Source organism: Protopterus annectens, chromosome 1.part2 (assembly GCF_019279795.1).
Source record: "Protopterus annectens isolate FY-2018-M chromosome 1.part2, PAN1.0, whole genome shotgun sequence".
Classification (NCBI taxonomy): Eukaryota; Metazoa; Chordata; order Ceratodontiformes; family Protopteridae; genus Protopterus; species Protopterus annectens.
The window spans coordinates 888,765,491-888,791,072 of NC_056727.1; the positions used below are offsets into that span (position 1 = coordinate 888,765,491).

Genomic DNA, 25,582 nt, shown 5'->3' on the forward strand with positions numbered 1-25,582 from the left:
TATAAACTTTGAAATTGTAATAAAAAAAATAAAAACAATTTTTTTTTTTTTTTACATTTTTGCAGGGAGGCAAGCCCCACACCCCCTACTAAATAAATATACCGACTCCAAGATCACACTACAGTGAGGAACATTGTAAATTTCCATTTCTGCGCTGTGCAGCGATCTCCATTCAGAATGTTCAAACTTTCAAAGCTTCGATCTTATGCTGTCGACCATTTGCAGTTCATATTTTTTCAAATATATATATATATATATATATATATATATATATGTGTGTGTATAGGTTTAGCTTATTCCTCTAAGGGTTGTAGTGCATCTGTGTATTGTACTACTTTGCTGGATTCACTGGTTAGATTAACCCATCATTTTTATGGATTTACAAACTAGTTTCAAGAAGTGTCCTTGTCTGGGCACAGTATCCCACCACAAGAGTTTCATAATCAGTTTGACTGCCTGGGTGTCTTCCATCTTATGGTGGACTATGAAATTGTAAAGGGTTTGGGCTTCATGCTGTGTCAGATAAGAGAAATAAATTGATCTTAAAAGGTTTCTACCTCCACATCTGGAGACATCAAAGTCCAGGAAACACTCAGACAAGTTTCACAAACACCGAGACTCTGATTCCATGAAGAGACAGATGGATCCAGTGTCTCCTGACTCAGCTCTTACACAGCAGAGGCTTTGAGGATTTGTTGGCCTGAACATCAATATACATTCCACTTCTGGTCCCTATGCCTTTGGAGACAATCCCAGATCATCACCCCCCACACACACACACACACTCACACACACACTCACACACACACACACACACACACACACACACACACACACACACACACACACACACACACACACACACACACACTTATCAATACTGTAAACTAAATCCTTCAGGATTGATGCAGAGGTTTCTGAGGACTCTTATGGAGATGGGAGTCATTCTGACCCCTTGGATCCACACACTTCAGCTCAATCTGAATTCCTTCACCAGTCTATGCTTTGACTCTGGTGTCATTGGATCCCTTCTTTGTTCCTGGATTTGTGTCCTAGGTGCAGACTTCTCTTATAGCTGTGGCATTAAGGTTTCCTGGTCTGATTCTTTCAACTGTAGTCTTCTCAGAGCTGATGCAGTCCTGGAACTGAGGGATCGAGCTGGTGATCTTGATGCCAGACATAGATCTTTTGGGCTCAGCTCCCCTGCCCTTGTCAGGGTTATTGGCCTTTGGCTCCATTCCCCTCATCATAGTCATCCAATGTACTGAGTTCATAGCTTCCTCCTGCAGACTGTCGTTGCACTCGAGAAGGGAGGGTTGGATCTGTTGACTTGAGTGAGATCTTTGAATCATTATGAGTCTGGATTGGCCTTCCAAGTGTTGGGGAGGATAACTGGTTCAACTGCTAGAACTTTCATGCAGGGCCTACAGGATGTGGCTCTACCCAGAGACACCATTCTTGTCTTGTCTTGACTTGCTCTTTAAGTGCTCAGTGGTCAGAGCCAAACCATAAGTCTTGATCCTACTTCTCCACAGCAACTTCAATCTTTAGAGCTGTCAGGCAAAGACACTCCTGACACACCAAAAAAAGAGGACGTGCAAAAGGAAACATCTAGAGTCTCTTTTAGAGTCTGCCATCTCAGATTCCAAATTTGAGGATTGAGAAGGTTCCCCTGTATCCCCTCCAGAGGACACCTCATTTAGTAATATCTTTAAACTTATGCAGCAGTGGGGAAAATTGGCCCATAGACCCCCCCCCGGATGATTAATTTCTTATCTAGCATTACGGCTTGGCATCATCTGCATCCTGGGTGGTACCTCTGGCTGACAAACTTAAAGACCTGGCAGCCCAGAGGTCATGGCAGGAGTCATACCACTGTGAGGCAGCCCCTTGGAAGTCCAACAGAATACGTGTACTGCCAAAAGACAGACACGTTTGGGCTAAATCCTTGGCAGTGGACTCAGGTGGCAGCTATAAAAAGACAGTCCTCTGAGGATTCTTACTCCATTCATACCCCCTAATATAGAGTCAAGAGAGATGGGCAGGCAGGGGAAGTGGACATATGCTTTAGGCACATTTGTGATGAGGGCCTTGAATTACGACACTCATATGAATAGATTCCAGAGAGATCTGGCCCAACAAAACTTATCTGCGCTGAAGAATCCCCTGACAAGTGAGACTAGTAAGCAACTGGAGTCAACCATTTCTACTGTGTGGAATACAACTAGTCTGTTCATGAACCTCATGCATAACATGCCAGATGAAGCAGCCAGACTGAGCATTAGGATGAGATGTCTGCATCTGCATGCATGCCTGTGTGACTTTACAGACAACTTTAAGGTGTCATTAATGAATGCTCTTTTTGATGAATCATCTCCCTTTGATTCCCCATTGTAAAAAGAAAGAAAAAAATGCAGAAGTGTGAGCAGGATGGCAAGAGTCTGTCTGCTGTCAGAGTGAAGTTTGAGGCCCTTCAGAGAACTTGTACCAAGAACCAAAAAGGACCTTGATCACTCTAGTGCAGGAAGTCTAGGCACAAACGGTTCAATTCACGCTTTGTCAGGGGCAGATGTGCCAGAGGCAGCCCCTTTGATGGACATCGGCCCACAGGCAGATGAGATCCACAGAACTAAGGATACTGCAGTCCCTTTTCAAACCAAAGGTAGCAGTATCCGTGAAGATTTGCATGACTGCTCTACTCTACTCTGGAAACAGTTGGGGGATGGGGTGCCCTTCCCTCCAGTGTGCCAGGCCATCATGCAGAACAAGTGAGTAAGAGGGCTTATATCCAAGAGGCCATTGCATTACATTTTCACTAACACCACCTCAATCCATCAGGCCATTACAACATGTTGCATCTCAAGTAAGAGGTCAAAAAAGAGATTCTGTCTCTAGTAGAAAAAAAGAGCCATTCAAGAAGTCCCACCAGACCAGAGAGGGTTGGGGTTTTATTCAGGATTCTTTTTGGTTTCCAAGAAAACTCAGGACCTTAGGACAATTTTGGACCCAAGTCTTCTAAACAGATTTGTACGAAAGAATGGTCATGGTGCAATCAATTTTACCCTGTCTCAAGAAGAACAATTGGATGTGCTCAGTACATCTCCAGGATGCCTACCTTAAAGAGCTGAAAAGATTTTTATGCTTCCGGATAAGAGCCCATCATTATCAGCTCAAGGTCCTGCCATTTGTTCTTACTACAACCCCCAGGGTGCTTACCAAATGTATGGCTGTCATTAGTAGCTCACTTACGACTCTTGAGATTCAGGACATTTCCATACCTGGAAGATGGGTTGACAGCTGCCTCCTTGATGGAGTACCTGAACCAGTCCAGGAATTATCTTCTAAACCTTTGCACCTCTCTGGGGATATCGGTCAACCTTCAGAAGTCAACTCTGGTACCCTTCCAGACCATCACATTCATAGGAGGCGATTTGGATACCATTCTGTACATAATCTCACTTCCACAGAACAGAGTCAAGTCTTTGAAAGCAACAATACAGTGTCCTCTCAGCCCTACCCTTCTTGCAGTCGTGGTCCTAAAGGACTGGGTCTCATGGCCTCCTCTATCTTAATGGTTCAGTTTGCATGTTTTTCCATGAGAAGCTTTAAATGGCTTCTACAAACTCCATGGTGCTGACACTGTCTATCCAAGACCATTATTATCACAGAATCCTGCAGATCCCTTCTGAGATGATGTCCCAAGTCACCTTTAATATCTGCTGGTAAACTGTCTGTGACACTAACCGCAGTAACTACGGTGACCATTGATGCATCCTTCCTGGGATGGAGGGGCATTACGAAGGGAGACTGGTCTGAATTAGTCACGTAAATGTCCTGGAGTTGAGAGTGGTCCTCCTTGCATTGCAGGAACTTTACAGTCAACTTCACCAGGGTATTATCTCCATCTCAACAGACAATAAAACTGTAGTTTGGTACAGCAACAAGCAAGGAGGAACCAGATAGTACTCATTATATTTGGAATCGGTGAGGGTATGGTAATGGGTGATGATCTCAAACCACTTTCTTGTTACAACACACATCCCAGGAGTTCTAATCATCTGTCGGCCAGGCTTGGTAGGTCTCTTCTTATGCCTCATGAGTGGTCCCTCAATCCAATAGTAGCCAGTCAGATTCTTCTTTGTGGTTCCCTTGCTGCAGGCTGTTTGCCCCCCCCCCCCCCGCCTCCAGAATATCATGTGCAGCAAATTCTTCATCCTGATTCCTATCCCACGACAGTCTGTAAGAGAGGCTGTTTAACAGGAATGGTCTTCGGGGCTATTTTGTTTACCTACCTCTTCCGTTAACTTCCAGGTTCATTCAGAAAACCATAAGGTGCAAGACAACAATCATCATCATAGCTCCATTTTGACCCAGACAAAGCTAGTTCACATTTCTGAAACGTTCTCTACTGAAGCCCTCTTGACTTATGGATCCCATTCCAGATCTAGTCACTCACCCCTCCAGCAAGCCTCAGCAGGATATACTGAATCTAAAGCTAACCGCTTGGTTTCTTCATTTGCAAAGATGGCCAGAGATTATTATCTCACTGAGGAAGTAGTCAGCATTCTTATAATTTCTCAGAAAGACTCCACATGTAAAATTTTTGAAGTAAATAGAAATGTTTTATCTGAGCTAATAACCAAAACACAGATCTTTTCTCTGCATGTTTTGGACATTCTCCAATTCTGTGCCTTTCAGTCTGCATCTGGTTACTCCACTATCAAGTGCAACTAGCAGCAATCTATAATTTTCGTGTTGGCCTTGATGATCATTTGATCACTTCTCATAAAATAAGCAAAGCTTTTCTATAAGGAATTTTTCAACTCAGGCCTCTTATTTGAAGACCTATTACTGCTTTGGGACTCAAATCTAGTTCTGGAAGCTCTAGCTAGGCCCCAGTCTGAGCCAGCTTCCACTGCTCAGTTATAATTCCTTTCCCAAAAATCTCTTTTTTAGTAGCCTTCACATCAGTAAGGATGATCTCAGAGCTTCAGGTTTTATCTTCTTACATTACATTATTTTCCATAAAGGTAATGTTTCTCAGGGCAAATTGTTCCTTCATTCGTAAGGTAGCTAGTTAACCATATTTATCCCACATCTTAATTTACCCTTTTTCTTTCTAAATTACTCTAACAGTGGAGAATACATTTTGTATACCCTGCTCATAGACAGTTAAACCAAGCTATTTTTGAAAAGATGCACAAATCTGCATTTTCTTTGCCAGAGACAAACTGAGGCAAAAAGTATTCAAAGATTTTTCCTTTCTAGTTGATTGTCAGACTACATCACATTTATTTATACTAATCAGAACAAGCCCTTACCAGATAAACCTAAGGCACACTCCGGGTCTTTTTCAGTTAATGAGTGATTGATTACCACATCAACAGCAACCCCCTAAGCAGACAACCTGTGGTGAGAGATCTGGGCACTCAGGTTGATAACCTCACATTCAACCATCATGTAGCGGCAGTGGTCAGAAAAGCCTTTTACTTGGTTCATCTTATAAGTAAAGGGATTGAATCCAGAAAAAAGGAGGTTATGAACTCTCTATACTCCTCCCTTATTAGACCAATAATTGAGTATAACGCCCCATTTGGGATGTACCTCTCCAAACATCTGCACCAACTGGAAAGGCCACTGAAATACCTCATAAAGAGAATCCATGGCCTCCAACACCTGTCCTATACAGACAGGCTCAAATCACTATCTCTGTACTCAGTATCGTACAGATTGCTCAAGGGTGATCTGTGTCTTGCCTACAAGGCAATCTCGGACCCTCCTTACTAGAGATGGTCCATATCCATAAGTCTAACTCCTCAAGCACTACCTGCTCAGAAAGCCTGAATCTAATGTGCGACATCAACAAAACCTGCTAGAGAGACAGATTTGTCTCCCAAAGGCTGCTCCATCTCTGGAATAGACTTCCCATACACGTCAAACAGAACACCTTGCTGACCCTCTTCACGCGCAACCTTAATGAGTGTATGGGAAACCACATATTTGTCCCAGGGGTTCCACCCGTGTCCCTCATTGACAGGGGTGACAGGTGCTGACTGAGGTTTCTTTTTGGGGATAAACTCTTGGCTAGGCTTGGAAGGGTCCTAGGGCCACTAGCCTAGTATCTTCCTATGAACCTCCTATGATATGTATGTTGGTATGTGGTCTTCCATGCATGCATTCATCAGCCATTATAAGTTGGATTGCATATCTACAGGCCAAGCTTCTTTCGTGTCTACCATTCTAAAATGCCTCCCATCATTAGACCACACAGGAAAGTTTGTAGCTGGGAATTTTGACCCATATGTCAGATCAGGCAGAGTGAATGAGTAGGATATGAAAGTTATGTACTTACTGTCACAATACATCCATTCATTCATATCTGTCTGATATGACAACCTGCCCACCATCCCCAGTCCTTCTCAGCAAGACCTGAAGAATTTCATAATTCTCTTAAGGAATTTGTTTCCTGTCAGCTAGTAATTAGGCATTAACCAAGATTTGTGGTAAATCAGGGGGCAAATGCATTATGAGATGGGAAAGTTCTGAAGGGGCTTAAGGCTTGGAGCACTGATGTTGCTGGATAAAATCTGACAAGTCTCTCTGAGGACCCATATGTTGTATCAGATGGATGTGACTGAAAGGATCTATCATTATGGTAAGTACGTAACTTTCATTTAATGGGCTCTGTTCCCTTCAGGATTTGGAGGTTTCATCCATGTGTATCTGTAAAATTCAGGGATGCTTTTGACTTTACTCTTGTCTCCCATTGATGGACAAGGGGAGATGTGGATTTGCTGTAGCCATTGGGCAGCTCTTGGAGCCCTTCCTGGGTCTGGTTGAGGATGACACCCTTTGACAACTGATGTAATTTTGCTGTTCATGCCTGGAGTAGGGACCGTGAGCTTCTTCTTCTAATTGAGTTGAAATAGAAATCCTTTTCCATGTGAAGGAACTGACACCGTGAAGTACCATGATTGTCTTACTGCTGGTGTCCTTGATGTTCTGGGCATCTTCTGAAGGGGCTTAGTTCCATTTCAAATACCAGGACAGTCACCTGGCATTGATTCCTGGTAGATGGTGCGCTTAAGGCTCAACTCCTGCTATTCAAAAAAATCCTCAAATGTTTTTTTTTTTTTTTTTTTTTGTCCTTGTGTAGCAATCCTTATTCTTCAGTGGATTTCATATTTATGTTCAGTTAGGTTGCCTGTCTATTACTGAACCTTTTGGCTCAGTGGTATGGAAGCTGATCCAAGAGTTATCTCCCTTCATAGTGGCTCCACTTTCTGTAGGGATCCCAGTTCTCTTGTACTGCAAATGCTATACTTTCCTTATCCACTCTTTTATTATCTTCCTTCTCCTGAGAAAGTGGCTTTGTGCTTTGAGGTTCTTTCTTTGCCATTTTTAAGGGGATGGGAAATGGGAGGAATGAAGAAGCCCATTACTCCCATGAGGACTCCCTTGAGGTCACCATGTTTTGGATGCACAGACCAGTTATTCGACTTTCATTTTCTGGGAAGTAAGACTTCTGCAGTTGCCTTTGCGTCTTGGAGTAGGGCAGTTTCATCCTCTGTGCCATTGAAAATTTTGCTCACTGGCCCTTGATGTCATTTGCTCTGATACTCTTTAAAAGTCACTGCCTCCAGTGTTTGCTTTGTCTGCGTTTTGCATGCTTAGTTATCATGGCCTCTGGGGCTAACTGTACTCCATTCCCAGATAGTTTGCCTCTGTAGCCATGGTCTAGGGTGATTTGGATGTTTATCCCTCAGTACTCTTCTTATAAGGTGACGTGGTATAGTCTTCCAGCTCCAGCTCCTGTACCATGCAGGTTTTCCTACTTGAGATTCAGACTAACCATAGGGCATGTAAAGGTGAGTCTCTGATGTTAGTTGTACTGCATATATTCTTATTAGTTCTTACCATATAATCTGATCTACAAATAGGACCCTCTGATGGGCAAGGGAAGCCCTTCTTCCATCTCAGTCCTTGCAGTTAACCTTGATTGTTAGATGTTCTTCTTTGTCTGTCAGATATATATATATATATATATATATATATATATATATATATATATATATATATATATCTAGTTGTACATCTGTTGATGGTAGTGGGAAGAGCACAATCTTCATTGTTCTTCCTTTATTTGGTGGAGGGTGCATGCTAGTAGCAATTGGGCAGACATGCTGACATGGGTGATTATTAGTATTAGATGGGTGAAGCCTCACATCATGACATGCATGATCAACGGTGTGCGTTTCTTCCCGAGTGCAAAACCTACAAGGAAAAAAGATGCTGATTGGTGGGTATTATGGACCGAGTCATAGAACCCATTAAAGGGGCACCTATTAATGGATCATTTGGTATAATACGACTGTATCTGTTATGTATATGTGTACCTCTGGGTGCAGCCTTCTGAACTTTGGTCCTTGGGCTGTCCTGTCTGTGTCCTTTTGCTTTAGCTGTTATTCAGCCCAGTCACTGGCCCATCAAGAAGGATAACACTTAAAATACAGCAAATATATTCTTTATCCATCAGTTAACATACAAACGCAACCTCTATGGTCAGTCCACAGATATCAACCTGCCATTCTCTCTATTTCAGGCAAGTATATAATTGTATGTTACTTGGTAGCAGTATAGGTAGCAAATCTTTATTATTATTTCTCAGTTTGCAAGGAATATGGTCACTGGTTAGATGAACTTGACAGGCTGACAATCTCTGATTGCTTATGTAACTCCTCAGCATGACAGCTCCCAGAAAAAAATGTTAACTTTGGATTTGCTGGAGAGGAAGATACCATTAACTTACCTATAAAGAAGTTGTCCCCTACCCCCTAGCAGATCAACTACTGTGGTGAGAATATAACTGCTATGTGTACAGTTATTTGCCAGAAGAACTTAATAGCACATTAAACTTCTTTTAGTGATGTTATTTCCATCATTAAAGAAGTCCCTCCCTAACCCTTGGCTAGCAAGAGAGATTTTGTATTGTAAAAGTATGAAATTTTGTCATCTTAATTTTTCTTTTTATGTCGAACAGGTGGACCTGGAAAGGATGCACTCTCCTTTTATTTTTGCTTCAGTTCGAATCTTGAGTGCTTGGCTTGCTGAAGAGACATCATCTTTGAAACAAGAAATCTGTGACCTTCTGCCATTTCTTGTTCACTATGCAAGATCACTTTTCAGTGGAAAAGTTGAAATAAATCAGCTGTCCTGTCAGATTGCTAAGATCAGACTGTCCGAGGACTCCAGTAAATCAGCATGGCCTAGAGATGTCCTGAGGTATGTTGTGACGAGGGTGTCTATTAATCCTTTCTTTTTTACTTTCAGTATTTTTGTCATGAGCGTTAAGAAAAAAAACATAAATAAATAAGTGTCCATAGAAATTTGTTAATTCAACTTCCAATCTTTCCAAAGTGGAATAATTAAATTGGTGATGGACATTGCAACATGTTAAACTTAGTCTTATGTGATTTGGTTAGTCTCTGAGGAAATGCACCTTCCTTTGTGTTGACGCTGTTTAATGGAAGCTCGAGTTAAATTGTTTCACCAAGGTTTTGTTGCCTGTCTGGGACTGATGTAAGGCACACAGGTTGGTAAGTATTTACATTTTGACTTAAAAAAATAAATGGCAAGTTAGCATTGCTGCTTCGCTCCTGGTGATGTGTCTTCCTTGTTGAATTTGCAAGTCCCAATTCTGTTCTCATGGGTTTTTGTGGATGGTCTTTGTTTTCCTTCCACATCCCAAGCACTTGTTGATACTTGAATTGGTGCTCTTCCAAACTGCCATAAGTTGTGTTTTTGTACATGCACTTTGTTTGATGAACTGGCATCCCTTCAAGAACTGTCCCATTGTCTTTCTCCTGTGATTTGCTTAAATAAGCTCCTGTTTTCCTGCAGTCTTGAGTAGAACAAGGTGGATACTGGAAACTGAACAAATGAATAGGTTCATAGGAGATTTACTAGGCTAACAGCTTAAGGGCCCTTACAAGCCTAACCAATATAACCTGATTTTACCCAATATATGGCCCCTAGGTGCAAAAGGATGGCATGGATTTGAGCTTGTGCGCTGAGTATATTACAGATTGCCCTGGTTCATAAGGGACATAGGCACTACCGCAGGTGTGAATTTATGATTCCCTATCCATTGATCCAGATTGCATCTGAAGATGGCCAGGGAAGGGCTCTGCTTAACATGAATAGGAAGCCTGTTCCAAAGAAGGGACAATCTCTGAGACACAGCTGTTTCTCCAGCATGTTTAGTTTGAGTCGCTGACTAAGTTTACATCATGAGATCAAGCGACCCTTGTGCCATTTGACTTGCGGATGTGTAGCAGCTCTATCAAGGCTGGATTTGTGAGTACATTGTAGGTCAGGCATAGGTCACTCCTTAATGGTTGGTAGCAGGCAGATTAAAGGGATAGGACTTTTAGTCTGTCCACATATGAATAAATCAATGAACTTACATTTGACTTCTAAAATGCAGATAATTTCTCAACATTGGATGTTGCTTGGGCGGCGAGTCAGAAATCTTTTGTGGCCATGTAAACTGCCTACTGCAGGTAGGTCCAGTGTATATGATCACAAAAAAGTTATTCAGAGACCATTTTGACCACAATGAGGAAGACCTTATTATCAGCTAATTTACAAGTCTTTGAATTACTCTTTTTACCAACCCATGCATTCCTTTGCATAGGGATTCCCCCGGCACACACAGTCAAACTACCACACTAACAGACATTCCCAGACTTGCACAAATATCCTCTCAGCATCATATGCCCACCCACCCCCCTCACTTGATCACAGTCCTGGACCATACCTCTCAACCTCAAAGCACAAGAAATATGGACTAAGCCAAAAATAATGTTGGGGGTAAAGGTCCAAAGTCAGGGTCAATTTTTAAATATTGGTCATGTAAGCTTAGAAAGAATAGGTGTCACACTAGCACGCATTTTCTGAATGATATTAAGGTTGAAACGTGGATGTATGTCATTATGTAATGACTTAAGACCTCCATGACTTGCCAGAAAAACACAAATATTATTAGGAACAGACGATATGATCAAAATTTGAACAGTTGAGAGGTATGTCCTAGACACATTAACCCAGTCACCTGCACATAATGCCCCACCTCAACACACACTGAGATATATCTATTTATGTGTACTGTGTGTATGTATGTGTGTGTATGTATAAATATATATATATATATATATATATATATATATATATATATATATATATATATATATATATATATATATATATATATATATATATATATATATACACACACACACACACTTATATAGATAAAGGTGTATATGTGCATATATACACACACACACACACACATATATATATATATATATATATATATATATATATATATATATATATATATATATATATATATATATATATATATATATATATCCGTTTATCAATCACCCTCTCCAGAACTTTCATGCAATGTGGTTGGAGTTTGATGCCTCTGTACTGTCCACAGTTGTGGATGTCCCCTTTGTTCTTGTACACTGGCACGAGTATGCTTATTCTCCAGTCATCTGGAATACACCTTTCTCTCCACACTGCAATTAGTACCCTCAGGAGCCATTTCTCCCCTAGCTCAACCAGCATCGTTATCATATCTGCTGTGACCTCATCTGAGCCTGCTGCTTTCCCTGACTTCATTTTCCTTAGTGCTGCTCTTACTTCTTGTAAGCTGGGCTCCTCTTCTACTCTCATTGTAGGCTGTTTCTGGGGCAGTACCGCTTCTGTGGGGTTTTCTTCATTCAGAAGCTGCTGGAAATACTCCTTCCATCTGCCTTTGTTGTCCTGTGGGCTGGTAAGCAGGTTGTTGCTGGAATCCCTTATGAAGGGTGTCCGACTATCTTCTTTATCTTTCTGTCTTTGCCTTGCAACCTGGTATAGTTTCTTTGTGCCCCTTACTGAGTCACTTTCCAGAAGCTGATAGAGTCCCTCTGATGCCCTGTTCTTTGCTATTGCAACTTCTTTCTTAGTTTCTTTGTTAGCCAACCAGTAGTCCATCTTAGCTTGGTCAGTCTTTTCAATCTCCCACTTCTTCCTGCACTCCTTCTTTCTTTTGATTACTTCCTGCACTTCTGCATTCCACCACCAGCTTTCCTTATGTACCTTATTTCCATACCTGGCTCGACCACATATCTTTTCTGTAGTCCTAACACATGCTGTTTTTAGGCGCTGCCACTCTTCTTCAACTCCACCTATTTCCTCCTCCTTCTTGGGGTGCTAGAGCCCTGAGTAATTCCTTGAACTGCTGTACTTTCTCTCCAGTCAACTTCCAGGTCTTCAGCCTGGTCTCTGTTGACCTTAGATCCTTCTCTGACCACTGCTTGCAGCTGATTGTGGCAGCTACTGGTTTATGCTGTGAACCGACTGTTTCACTGGCGATGACTTTGCAATCATGGACTCTACCCCAGTGCCTTTTCCTTACTAGGAGAAAGTCTACCCGAGTTGCATGTTGGCTACTCTTGTATGTGATCTTGTGACTGTCTCTCTTTCTGAACCATGTGTTGGCTACTATCAAGCCATTTGCCAGACAGAAGTCTAGAATGGCTTCTCCTTCTTTATTCCTATTGCTCCACCCATGTGGACCCAGGCAGTCCTCATATCCTGTTCTGTCTGTCCCGATATGTGCATTTAAGTCACCCATTATCAACACCAATTCATGTTGTCCTGCTTTATCTAGTAGGTCCTGCAACTGCTGTCTGAATGCACTCTTTTCCTCACTATCACAACCCTGCTGTGGGGCATAGGCTGAGATTATGAATACTGTCCTATCATTACACTGGAGTCTGATTGCCATGAGTCTGTCATTAATTCTGATGATATCCCTCACTGACTTCTGAAGCCTCTGTCTCACCACAATTCCTACACCATTTCTAGCCTGTCCACCACCTGAGTAGTAGAGTCTGGATCCCAAGCCAAGTGGCTTTGTTGCACTGCCCTTCCATCTCATTTCTTGGATACATAGGATGTCCAGCCTCCTCCGTATCATCATGTCATCCATTTCTAAGCTGCGTCCTGTCAGTGAACCTACATTAAGTGTAGCAATTCTTAGGTCATGTTTGGCAGGTTGGTTGGTTTTATGTCCAGCTTTCATTCAACAGAGCTATCCCAGGTAACCCAGGCTGGGAAACTAGACACCGGCCAGCCAGTAGCCTATTGACCCAGGGCTGCTGGGCTTTTTTGGTGGGCACAAACTGGCCAATAGGGGCACATATACCCCTCCCACCATTAGCATGGGTCCCTGGCGTGGGTCAGAGTGTAGGCCGGGTCCTCAACCCACTTATCACCGGTAACTACCCATGCTGATTTTTTGGCGACAGTCAACATGACCGAATCACCTAGAGACATATTTTACACCTTTGAGTGGCTAGCCCTGCCACGGCACACAGTTTGTGATCCGTGTTCTCCTATTTTGAGGATACTGCGCACCACAATAGATGCCCAAAGCGGTTGGTCTTTTTACAACTCTTCCTCCCCATTGGGCACCATGTATAGTCTGTGCTGCTGCCCACAGCTCCATTCATTGGTGAGTTTGAAATGGAAACACTCGGCATGTTTTTCGAACATGGGAGAAACCCCACGGAGACACAGAGAGAACATGCAAACTCCAAACGGGCATTAGTCGGAGGTCAGGATCGAACCTTGTACCTTGTGCATTGGAGGCAAAGACCTTAACCACTAAGTCATCTGGTCTCTACTCACCTTCTCTACGCAGAATAGTAGAATGTAAGATGGGAGATGAACAGTTCGGATTCAGATCAGGATGCAGCACAATTGACACAATGTTTGCATTGAGACAGATACTTGAGAAGAAACTAGAGAAGAGGAGAGAGTCAAGCTGGGCTTTCCTAGACTTGGAGAAAGCATATGACAAGGTCCCAAGAAAGCTGATCTGAGCAGTACTGCGGTGGTTTGAAGCCCCAGAAACATTGGTAGAATTAGTACAGGCTATGTACAAGGACCCAGTGACTCAAGTACGAACAGTGTTTGGCCTCACTGAGGGGTTCCCAGTGGGAGTGGGTGTACACCAAGGTTCAGCTCTGAGCCCACTGCTGTTCATACTGGTAATGGACTACATCAGCAAACAGGTTGGAGGGGTCAGAGCAACAAAGCTGCTGTATGCAGACGATGTGGCAGTACAAGCAGACTCTGATCTAGAACTTCAGCAAAGGATAGGAGAATGGAATGCAAATCTGAAGGCACATGGGATGAAACTAAGCACAGATAAGACAGTGGTAATGGCAGCAGATTGGGGAAATCAGAAGAAGCTGAGAATAGAGCTAGATGGGAAGATAGTGGAACAGGTAAACCGCTTCAAGTATCTGGGAGGGGTGGTTGAGGAGAAGGGTAGTCAGAATGAAGAGGTCAAAGCTAGAATCAGAGGGGCTGCAGCCAACTGGCATAGAGTATCAGGTGTAGTATATGACAGAAGAATGCCAAAGAAGCTGAAAAGTAAGGTGTACAAGACAGTGGTGCGACCAGTACTACTGTATGGTACAGAAACCTGGGCAGTAAAGGCAGAACAGTTGAAGAAGCTAGAGGTGATGGAAATGAAGTGCCTGAGAAAGGTGGTAGGATGCACACTGCGGGACAGGCAAAGAAATGAGGACATAAGAGCAGAAGCCAAAGTAGCTCCAATTGCAGAAAAGATCAAAGAAAACAGATTATGATGGTATGGGCACATGTGTAGAAAAGCAGAAAACAATCTGGTGAGGGAGATTTGGGACAGACAGGAAGAAGGTAAGAGGAAGCGATGGCGTCCAGCAAAGAGGTGGATGGATTGTGTGAAAGAAGATCTGCGACAGTCAGGCATGAGTGTTGAAGAAGGCAGGAGAGTGGCACTGAATCGAGAGAGTTGGCGACAGTTAATACGATACCCCGACCCCATGTAAATGGGGAAAAAGGGGATGATGATGATGAGATATATATATATATATTTATATGTGTATATATATATATATATATATATATATATATATATATACATAAATAAATATGTATGTGTATATATGTATATATGTATATATATATATATATATATATATATATATATATATATATATATATGTATGTATATATATATATGTGTGTGTCTGTGTGCATATTCTGAAAAAGACCAATATTTCCAGATTTTCTTGTTCTGTCATAGTTCATAAATATAATTATTGGATTATTATGCAACGACACCCCCCCCCCATTAATATTCCAAAACGTGCATGCTGATTGGTCAGCGTGCACATTGTAAATCAGAGTTATAGTAACGGAAAAAGGTCCAGTCGCCCAGACTTTTTCCATTAGTATAACTTTTTTTACAGCAATGGAGAACGCAAGATCTCCGTTGCTGTTTAGACACTGTCTCGGTATGTTAAAGGAGTTTAACATAGCGAGACAACTTTAAAAAAGTAGCTGAGATCTTCCTATCTCCGTTGCTTTTTTTAAAGGTGTCTCGCTATGTTAAATGAGGTTAACATAGCGAGACAGCTTTAAAAAAAGCAACGGAGATTCTCCGTTGCTTTTTTAAAGCTGTCTCGCTATATTAAACTCCTTTAACATAGTGAGAGAGTTTGTAAAAAGCAACGGAGATCTTGCTTTCTCCATTGCTTTTGCCCACAGCTCCGATGTCCTGCGTAAGCATAAGTATGCACAGTACATCAGAACTGCCACAGAATACCAGACAGCTGCGGAAGGGCAGCAAGGAGGCATTATACAATGCCATTATTTAAGAAAAATAATTTTTTTTTTCTTAAATAATGTCATTGTATAATAGCAATAGCCCACGTCTGGGCGTGACCAAACCACACCAACCGTGGGTAAATCCAGCATTACCCACACCCAGGCGTGGGTTATTATAGCAATAACCCACGCCTGGGTGTGGGTAATGCTGGATTTACCCACGGCTGGCATGGTTTGGTCCCGGAGCAACCGAGGGACCAAACAATGCCAACCGTGGGTAAATACAGCATTACCCACACCCAGAAGTGGGTTATTGCTATTATACCATGACATTATTTAAGAAAAGAAAATATTACTTTTCTTAAATAATGGCATAGTATAATGCCTGTTTACTGCCCTTCCGCAGATGTCTGGCATCCGCGGCAGTTCTGATGTACTGCGCGCCTGCACAGTACATGAGAGCTGTGGGCAAAAGCAATGGAGAAAGCAAGATCTCCGTTGCTTTTTTGTTTAAGCTATGTTAAATGGGTTTAACATGGCGAGACAGTTTAAAATAAGCAACAGAGATGTCCGTTGCTTATTTTAAAACTGTCTCGCTATGTTAAACCCATTTAACATAGCGAATGTAAAAGCAACGGAGATCTTGCTTTCTCCGTTGCTTTTTAAAACCTGTCTCGCTATGTTAAATGGGTTTAGCATAGCGAGACAGCTTTAAAATAAGCAACGAAGATCTCCGTTGCTTATTTTAAAGCTGTCTCGCTATGTTAAACCCATTTAACATAGCGAACAGTGTTTAAGTAGAGTTATACTAATGGAAAAAGTCCGGGCGACCGGACCTTTTTCCATTAGTATAACTCGATTTACAATGTGCACGCTGGCCAATCAGCGTGCACGTTTTGGGGGGGGTCATGGTATAATGCTGTATTATCCCACATTAAGTTACTGGTTTTATTACTGTTAATCTCCATCTCCCAAATCCTGTAGCTGCTTCATTTCCAATGTGCTCTCAGTTCTTCTAGTCAACCCTTGTGTTCTCTTCCTTCTCTTCAACATTTTACTTTGAAACAGTGGAAAAGAGTTCACAGGTACAGTCTTTTTGTGATCTTTATTACCAGAAGAACAAAAGCAGCAGAATCTCTTTCTGTTTCACAGCTCACTTTTTATTGGATATATTTTTGTATTTCCCCTTTAGCTTGTACTTCATCAAACATTATATATATTCTGACCCTTCAGGGAAGAATACCTTGAAGAGAGCTGGGTACAGCAGTTTGAATCTCACACCTGTGTCTCAACATTCCATGAACAGTGGAATTAATTTACTCCCCTTCTGCCTGGTTTACAATGAGTAATCATTCTCTACAAACACTCTGCTGTCTCCCACTTTTATTATTTTGTCTATCTGCCACAATTTTGTCAGAATCAACTCCTTCTGGTGGTAAGATTGCATCTTTAGGTATAGGTTGCTTATCCATAGCTAGGTTTGGAGCAGACACAATGTGCCCTTTCAACTAACAACTCCTACTGTGGGATACCTGTCCAGTTGCGTATTTGTGCTTTCATAAAATTAATGCAGTCTGTTCCTTCCAGCTTCTGTAGTATAGCTGAAAATCTCAGGTTTTCCCTATGTGTTTTTTTTGAAGCCTCTCTTCCTGAGCAGTCTCATATTCAGCCAGCCTTTTCTTAATTTTAGCTTATGATTTTTGCAGCTTTATCACCTCATCTGAATATCTGTTTAAAGCTTCTTCCATTTTTTCCAGCCTTTTGTTGTTTGTGTTGATATACTCCATTAGTGCTTCATTTATTTTAACCAGGTCTGTGTTCAGTTGTCTTATATCTTCATGTAGGTTACTGGTTAAGTCTGAAGGTTGCATTGCTTTTTGCTGAACAGCTGCAGAACTTTCCCCAGTCAGTGTTTCTTCCGCACTTTTTGTAGCTGATTTTTTTTTCAGGTGCTCTGAATTTCTTTTTTCTTGGCATCCAGGTAGTATACTTAATAGCCAGATACTGAAATTTACCCATAAACACAAATGTATACTGACCTTCTCTGGTGAGTTTCTGTTTTCACACTGGGAGAGCTAGACCCAGGCTGTTACTCAATGTGCAGTCATCTTGGAAGCCTTGACCCAGGCTCATTTTGAGCCTGCAGCTTCAGCTTCCTTGCAGCATTGTTGGCCCTTACTTCTGCCAAATTGGTGTCTGAACTTCAAGCCCTTTTGGCTGTTCCTCCCTTTTTTTTTAATTTTCCACAAGGACAGGGTGTATACTAATCCTTCTTTTATGCCCAAGTTAGTGAATGAGTTGTCTCTTAATCAGTCTGTCCATGTGCCCACTTTTTCCCTCCACTGCAGTCTGCTAGTGAGAACATTTTGCACACTTTGGATATGCATAGACAGCTCATATTTTATTTGGATAAGACCAAAGCTTTTCACAAATCTGATCGGCTTTTTGCTTCCTTTCATCCTAGATCTCTAAGATTGGTTGTTTCCAAGCAAGCTGTTTCCTCTTGGATATCTGAAACTATTTCCTTTTGTTATTTTTTACATGGCAAGAGCCTTTCTTCTTCTGTTAAGGCTCATTCTACTAGGGCTATGACTCCTTCTGTTGCTTTTTTCAAAGTTTAGATTCTAACTCCATTCTTGAGGCAGTTACCTGGACTCATGTGCATACTTTACTAAGCACTATAAGTTGGATGTGATATCCAGGGCTGGTTTTGCTTAGGAACATTCTTTATGGGTTCCTAGAGGGCTCTGCTGGTCCTTCCTCCTGCTCTACTTTCTTAGGTTTTGCACTTTCCCTATTGTAAGGAGTACTACAACAGTGAAATGGAAGGACACAGTACAGTTGTGTAAAGTCTTACCATATCAGTAAATGTCCTTCTTTTCACTGTTGCAGTATTCTCTCCCTCCCTCCTCCTCCTGGTTCTTTTCCCTTCTGGATGTGCTTGTTTCCTCTCTAATCTTTGGACTGGCATTCCTACTGGAGCTCTCATTTCTGAGGATGGTACATCTGGACCATCACCTTTATGCCCTACCCTGTGCATGGAGAACATTTGTGTGGCATATGGAGTACACTTAACCTAAGGGATTTGGTATACTGGCTGGATGTTGGGCCACCCTTGGCATGAGATCCCTTTTGTAAGGAATACTGCAACAGTTAAGAGCAGGGCATCTACTGTTATGATATGACTTTATACAACTGTACTTTCTTAAGGTTACAGGTGTGATGGTCTCTTACATCCAGACTGAACATGAACATTTTACATTGAACACTCAGAAATCAGCGGGACCAGGATTTTCAACTTGTGATTACTGTAAAATTTTCAAAAAACTTTCAAGAGTACATTATGGTGGATGGACCCACAGAATCTGTCCATATGTACACAATTTGCCCGGCCCTCACCTACTGCCAGTTACCATGGATATGTTCATACTGACAGGGGTGGCCATTACCTGCACAGGACTGTCCAAGGCATGTGGACTACACAAGAGGCCGAGTTGCACATCAGCATACTTGTGATGAGAGCAGTCCTCGTAGCACTGCAAGCATTTTAGGAAGTGCTCCTTTGGGATACAGTACCCATACTCGCAGACAGTATGGTGGTGATTGGTACATAAACATGCAGGGTGGAACACTTTCTTATCCCCTATGCAGAGAAGCTATGAGAGTTTGGGAATGGACTGTAATGTTGCATTGTTACTCAAAGCAATGTGCATACTGGGGTTATCCAACATGAGTCTCTCAACAAGAAGGTAGCTTCAAACATATTTTGGAGATGGGAAGACCTTGTCATGATCCCTTTGCTTCACCATACAACACCAAATGCGAGCATTTTTTCAACATCATTCCTCAAGAGGGATGATCACCAGAGCAAACATTATTCTCATAGCCCCTTCCTGACCTTGCCAGATATGGTTCCTGTTGTTGTGGTCACATCTCAAGAGAAGATGCCTTCTCCTTTTGCAGCATCCTCATCTACTTACACATCCTTCTGGGCTGCCTCACCTGGACTGCATGATTCTTCACTTCCAGTTATAGTCAGCTATTAGTTGTTCCCTTCGGAGGTAATTACTCTGATCCCTGCATCCCAAACACCTTCAACAAGGAGAATTTATAAAGGTAAATGGAAGAAATTTAAACTCTGGGCTTTGAGCAAAGTGTAGATCCTACAGCCAGTTTTCTCACGTTCTAGCACACCTTTTTAAGAAGGGGGACAGTTACTTCTCAATTAAGATGCACTTAGATATTTCATCATTTAATGCAGGCTTTCCCATCTTGTCATTTGTATCACATAAGACATGTAGAGCTTTTTTGAAATAGGGGAGGTTGCATTCCAGACCTCCTCCTAGCTCGGCCTTCTCCTTGTGATATGAATTTGGTCCGGGGGAGGTTAACAGAACCACCCTTTAAGACAGCAAATTCCATTGCAAGAAAAGTTTTGACCTGGAAAACTGTAGTTCTGGTAGCAATTATTTCTATTAGAAGAGGTTTAGAACTTCATGACTTCAAAATATCCCTTCATTGTCCGTCTTCCAGACAGATTTATACTCAGGACTAACTAATCCTTTATCCCAGACTAATTTGAACAAGTTTGTTAATTTGTCAGTCCTCTTCCCTAATTATCCCAATTAAGGGGAATATGAGCTACATTGTTTGGGTTTTCATAGACCACTTCATTTTTATCTTCATGCACAAAGGCATTCAGGAAGTATGAGCAGTTTGTATCCTTTTCACCAGCCGGGTAGACTCAGAAGGTATTCAAGAAGGGTCTATATTATGACGTTGAAATGCCATAACATCGAAGACCTGAACGTCGACAAGTATTCAGCAAAATTCACTTCTGTGATTCGCTGGATACTTGTCGGGCAAATAAATACTTGCCCTGCAACGCAACGGAACTAATTTTAACTAAACCAATCCCCCCTCCACACCCCCCCCAATGTGGGGGGGGGCTGTGCTCCCCACAGCCCCCCTAAGTAAACATACCAATTCCAAGATCGCACTACAGTGGAGAAAAGGGCAGCATTGTGTAGTTGGCCAACTGCATCTTTGCCTGAAAAGTATTCAGCGAATTGCGGAAGTGAATTTCACTGAATACTTGTTGGCCTTGAGGTGTTTGATGTTAGTGTTTTGACGCCGTAATATAGACCCATGCAAGAATACCCGCTCCAAATGGTTATCCATTTGTGTAGCCCATTGTTACTCTTCTGCTGGAAAACCCTTGGTCACTAGACAGAAAGTGCACTCCAGTAGATTTCAGGCCACATATACTGCCTTTCTACTTAACTTAGTTTTGGAACACATGACACAGTGGCTGATGAACTGTCAGCCTTGCATACCTTTGACAGACATTATAGTTTGACTACCTTTGTGAGGATTAGGCTTCATTTGGAACTAACATTCACAGAAACTTGATGGCTTAGGCCACACAAGGTCAGCTTGGCATTCTATCCTGCTGTTCCATTGTCCAGACAGAACCAGAAAAATATATAGGTTATGCACTTACCAGAATGCCCAGACACTGGAATGACCAGCCCACCTCCCACCTCCAAATTGTAATGTCCTGGGACCTGTTAGAAATCTGGATTTCTCCCTACTTTCCTTAGGGATCCTAGGCCTTTATGACATTTTTTTCTTTTAGTAACTGTGATGTAGGTAATTAGTCCTTTCCTTTGCAGAAATAATTTCCACATAGAAATACATTGCACTGTTTAGTACAAAATGCTAATGTTTGGACACATCTGTCCAGCAAGTGTCTACTAAGGCATTGGGAGTAGTGTGCAGAGCCTTTAAGAAGGGTTTCCATCACTATGGCTAGTTCATGTGACATCCTGGGCAGTCTCAAGACTGGCACCCCCCACTCAAAGTTGAGGACTAAGGTTACGAAAGCTCATTGCTTCAGTTACTAACATAATAATCTGCTACTGAATGCATTCATTTAAGAAGCTATGAGACTACTTGCAGCTTCAGTGAATGCCGATACTGCACTCATATCCTATCAGCAACTACCAATTGTACATCCTAACAGCTTGTGCCTAGGGCAGCCATCTCTCTTTTCCACCCTAGTTACAACTATGAGGATAACCATGTGATCTGATGTCAGTTTTCATTCTGTCCTCCAATATATGGGTTCGGATCTGATCCTCGGATCTGACTCATCCATTACTATAACTCGTAATCACCAAAAAACTCTTAAGCCCCTTCTCTATCCATAATGCACGAATCCCTAATATATCTGTGCTCTTGTTTCCCGCTTTCAGGAGTAGACATGGTCATCTTGAGCTCTTGAGTTTTTCCTGGTTAAAATAAGTGGTTTAGTGTTAATGTGATAGTGTTCAATCTCGCCGTTTGTTCTTACACATGGGTTCGGAGCCGATCCTCGGCTCCGTGCCGGCCTCTTGCAAGCTCTGCATCGAGAAGAAGCTCGAGACAATCTAATACCCACAATCCCCCTCTGCCTTTACCTCAGATCTAGTTTGCCGCTGCTGCATTCGCATCGTTGGGAGCTAGCTCGAGGGTTTTCTAAACTAAGATATAACTTTTGTTGTATTTTATTGAGAATTTTATTTAACTTAATATTGTTAGTATTACCTTGTGTGATTGTGTTGTGGTTCCGTAGTTCTTTGGTACCGTTAACCCTTTTATCGGTATTTTTGTACAGGCCTACACCTTACCATATACTACTATATTGAGTCAAATTTACCTGATTGTGACTAACGGCATTTGACATTTACCTGATTGTGACATTTACCTGATTGTGACTATTTTTCCCGGATTTGACTGTGTATTTGTTTCTAGACTTGTTTTTTACCTACAATGTCTGAGAAGGCAAAGTCTGGTTTCAAGCGTTGTCAGTGTGGCCAAAAAATGTCGGTCACTGACAACCATAGTTCCTGTGTCTACTGCCTTGGCCCTCTCCACTTACAAGAGGATTGCTCCATTTGTCACTCTTTCAGTGGGAGGTCATGACAGATAGGCAGGAAACTAATGGACAGGGTCTTTGAAACCAGCTTTCCAAGAGGCTTTGGATGCTTCTGACCAGGCATCAAGTCCTCTAAGGAATCGAAGACATCGGAGCCCAAGTCATCGGCTCCGAGCTCTTCTTCAAAGGTTAGATCACCGGTTCCACAGACTTGGGCCGAGTGTTCAACTGGTGTCGGTTCCTGAGCCTCGAGTCTTGGAACCGGTGATGGAGCTCCCTCCTTCGCCATTTTGAGGTCGGCTCCGTCTTGGTTCCTTCGACCCGTTCCTCCTCTAAACTTTCAGATGTCGATGTGGATCGTGTGGTGCAGAAGTTGCTGGAGCATTGCCCTCTCTAAACTTATTTCGGTTTCCACCCAGCTGGTGTCGAAACTTGAAGGCCTTCCTGTATCTCCATCCATTCCTCCTCCGAGACCGATTCAGTCTTTGGAGCCGGAAGAGGCTGATCTGCTGATTGTGGAGCCCTCGGTCCAGAACCGTCCTTTTCTCGGTCTGTTCCTCACTCGACTCCGTCGGACCGGAGTCTCGAGCCGACGGTCTGTTCTTGGTTCCGGGGCGAGTCGAACCGACGTGTCGGTTCCTACTCTCCCTCGGGGCCTCGCACGGATCGATTGCCCGTCCTCGGGTCGATGCCTTCGGTGCCCGTGTCGCGGATTCTTCCCATTTCTTCGAGCCGGGAGATTCTTCGATGCGGGACCCGGGAGCGTTCGACCTGATGAGGAAGGTGTTGTCTACCCAGACAACCACATCAGTGGAAGCAGTTTCTCCTCCCCATAAAGGGCCTTTGTCTTCATCTGCACCCACGGCCACATCCAACCGACGGGCACCAGAGTCTCAGCCACCCCTGGAGGTGCCCCGTCTTCCTCCGAGGCTTCTTCGGATGCTCCCACGAGAAGTCCCTAGGAAGAGACTGTGTAAGAGGAGACACTTGGATTCTCCACAAGAATCCATAACATCTGATACTGACTTAGATGAGTCAGAAGGGTCCCCTAAGTCACCTTCAGAAGATGTCTCTTTTCAGACATTTTGGCGATCCTGAAACAGAGAGGTGACTGGCAGTCCCTTCCCTTCTGAGGATGAGTCAGTTCTGCTGAAGGCATTTGGTGCTCGCCCTTCCTCCTCCTGGGTCACTCCGCCCTTCGAACTAATGGAACTTATTGCTCGAAGGGCGTGGGCTCCTGACACACTGGAACCTGTTCCTAGGAAACCAACAAGTACATCACAGCACCTCAGGATAAGTCCTACCTTACTAAAGGAGTTCCAGTAGGCGCTATGGTGGTGGCTGCAGCCACGAAAAGGAGATGTCGGAGTCTTCTTCGTCTGTCCATCCGCCTAATAAAGACTCTAGGACGATGGATAGATATGGGAAGCGCATTTTAGTTCAGCGGCTTTTTCCATGCGGTCCCTGAACTATTTGACCCATTTTACACGTCTGCAGAGGATCTAGTCAAAGAGTTGGGAGATACCCTCCAGGGTTCTACAGATGCAGCTGTCTCAGAGAAAGTGACAGCAACTTAATACCCTAACATCGATTGTTAACCTGTTCATGAGGCTGATTTCCTCGCAGCCGAAGGTTCGAGTAGGGCAGCAGCTTCAGCGATTGCTCTTCGTAGACAATCCTGGATGCGCCTATGCTCCTTGCGGAAGCCTTCAAGTCTTCCTTTACAAACGCCCCATTTGACGGTGCCACTCTTTTTGGCCCCAAGGTAAAGGAGACCCTTACCGGTGTGAACAAGAGGGAAAGACTCTGTCTGCTGTCGGAGTCCGTTTTCCACCCCAACCAGACCGTACCCCAAAGGGCAACGCGGTGGGAAAATGTGGTTTCGAAACAAAATCAAGGGTCTTTCCGGGCACACAGGGGTGATGCCCCTCTAGAGGCAGAGGAGGGGCAGAAGTGGAAGACGCCGCCCTGGCGGCAGAGGGGTCCGCAACATCAAGGTGACAGGGAAACACTCCTGGTAAACCTTTCCAGCACTCCTGAGAGGAGGCCCGACTGTCCTGCTCTGGAGGCAGTCGGGGTCGCTAGCTTTTTACCCTCAGGCCTGGCAAGATATAACTACAGACAATTGGGTAAAAGCGTGGTTACCAGAGGTTACACCATACCCTTCCTATCCTATCCCATTCCAAAGAAAGACTCCCAGATGTACCGCCCCATCTGCGAGAGCCAGCAGCTTTAGAAATTTCAAAGTTGTTAGAAAAAGAGTCATCCAGCCAGTCCCAGCGGACCAGCAAGGATTCGGGACTTACTCAAGGTTCTTTTAGTTCCAAAGAAAACAGGGGACTGGAGGCCCATTCTAGACCTGAGTTACCTCAATACTTTCGTCAAGAAAGAAAAGTTCGGAATGGTCACGCTTCAATCGATCCTTCCATTTCTACAGAAGGGCGAGTGGATGTGCTCAATAGATCTAGAGGATGCATACTACCACATCAAAATGGCCAGGGCATCCAGAGATCATTTGCGCTTCCGGCTGGGAGCCAGTCACTTTCAATTTCGAGCCCTGCCCTTTGGTCTGACCTCAGCCCCAGGGTCTTCACCAAATGCATGGCAGTGGTAGCGTCTCACTTGAGACGCCAGGGATTCAGGTGTTTCCGTATCTGGACGACTGGCTCCTTTCAGCCACCACCCGGCGTCAACTACTGCAGGCCAGAGACTATGTTCTTCAACTGTGTGTTCACCTAGGGATCTCCGTAAATTTCGGAAAATCCTTACTTCAGCCATCACAAAATATCTTGTTCATAGGAGCAGAGTTAAACACCGTCAATTAATTCTGAGGCTTCCCCAGAAAGGATTTTATCACTGCAGACTCACATCGTCTTCTACTCTTGTCAAGGAAATCTCCTGCAAAACTAGTACTGAAGGTGTTGGGCCTCATGTCAGCCT

The 25,582-nt window shown here is 43.2% G+C and overlaps 1 protein-coding gene across 2 annotated transcripts in view; it reads left to right on the plus strand.

The window, feature by feature from the left end:
* The window catches only part of NCDN (neurochondrin), an 851,702-nt gene that overhangs the window by 424,938 nt on the left and 401,182 nt on the right, over positions 1–25,582 (plus strand). For both annotated transcript variants that reach the window (XM_044059491.1, XM_044059482.1), the window contains exon 4: positions 9,041–9,282. In XM_044059491.1, the coding sequence (XP_043915426.1) occupies positions 9,041–9,282 (242 nt within the window). The remainder of the gene's footprint in view (positions 1–9,040; positions 9,283–25,582) is intronic.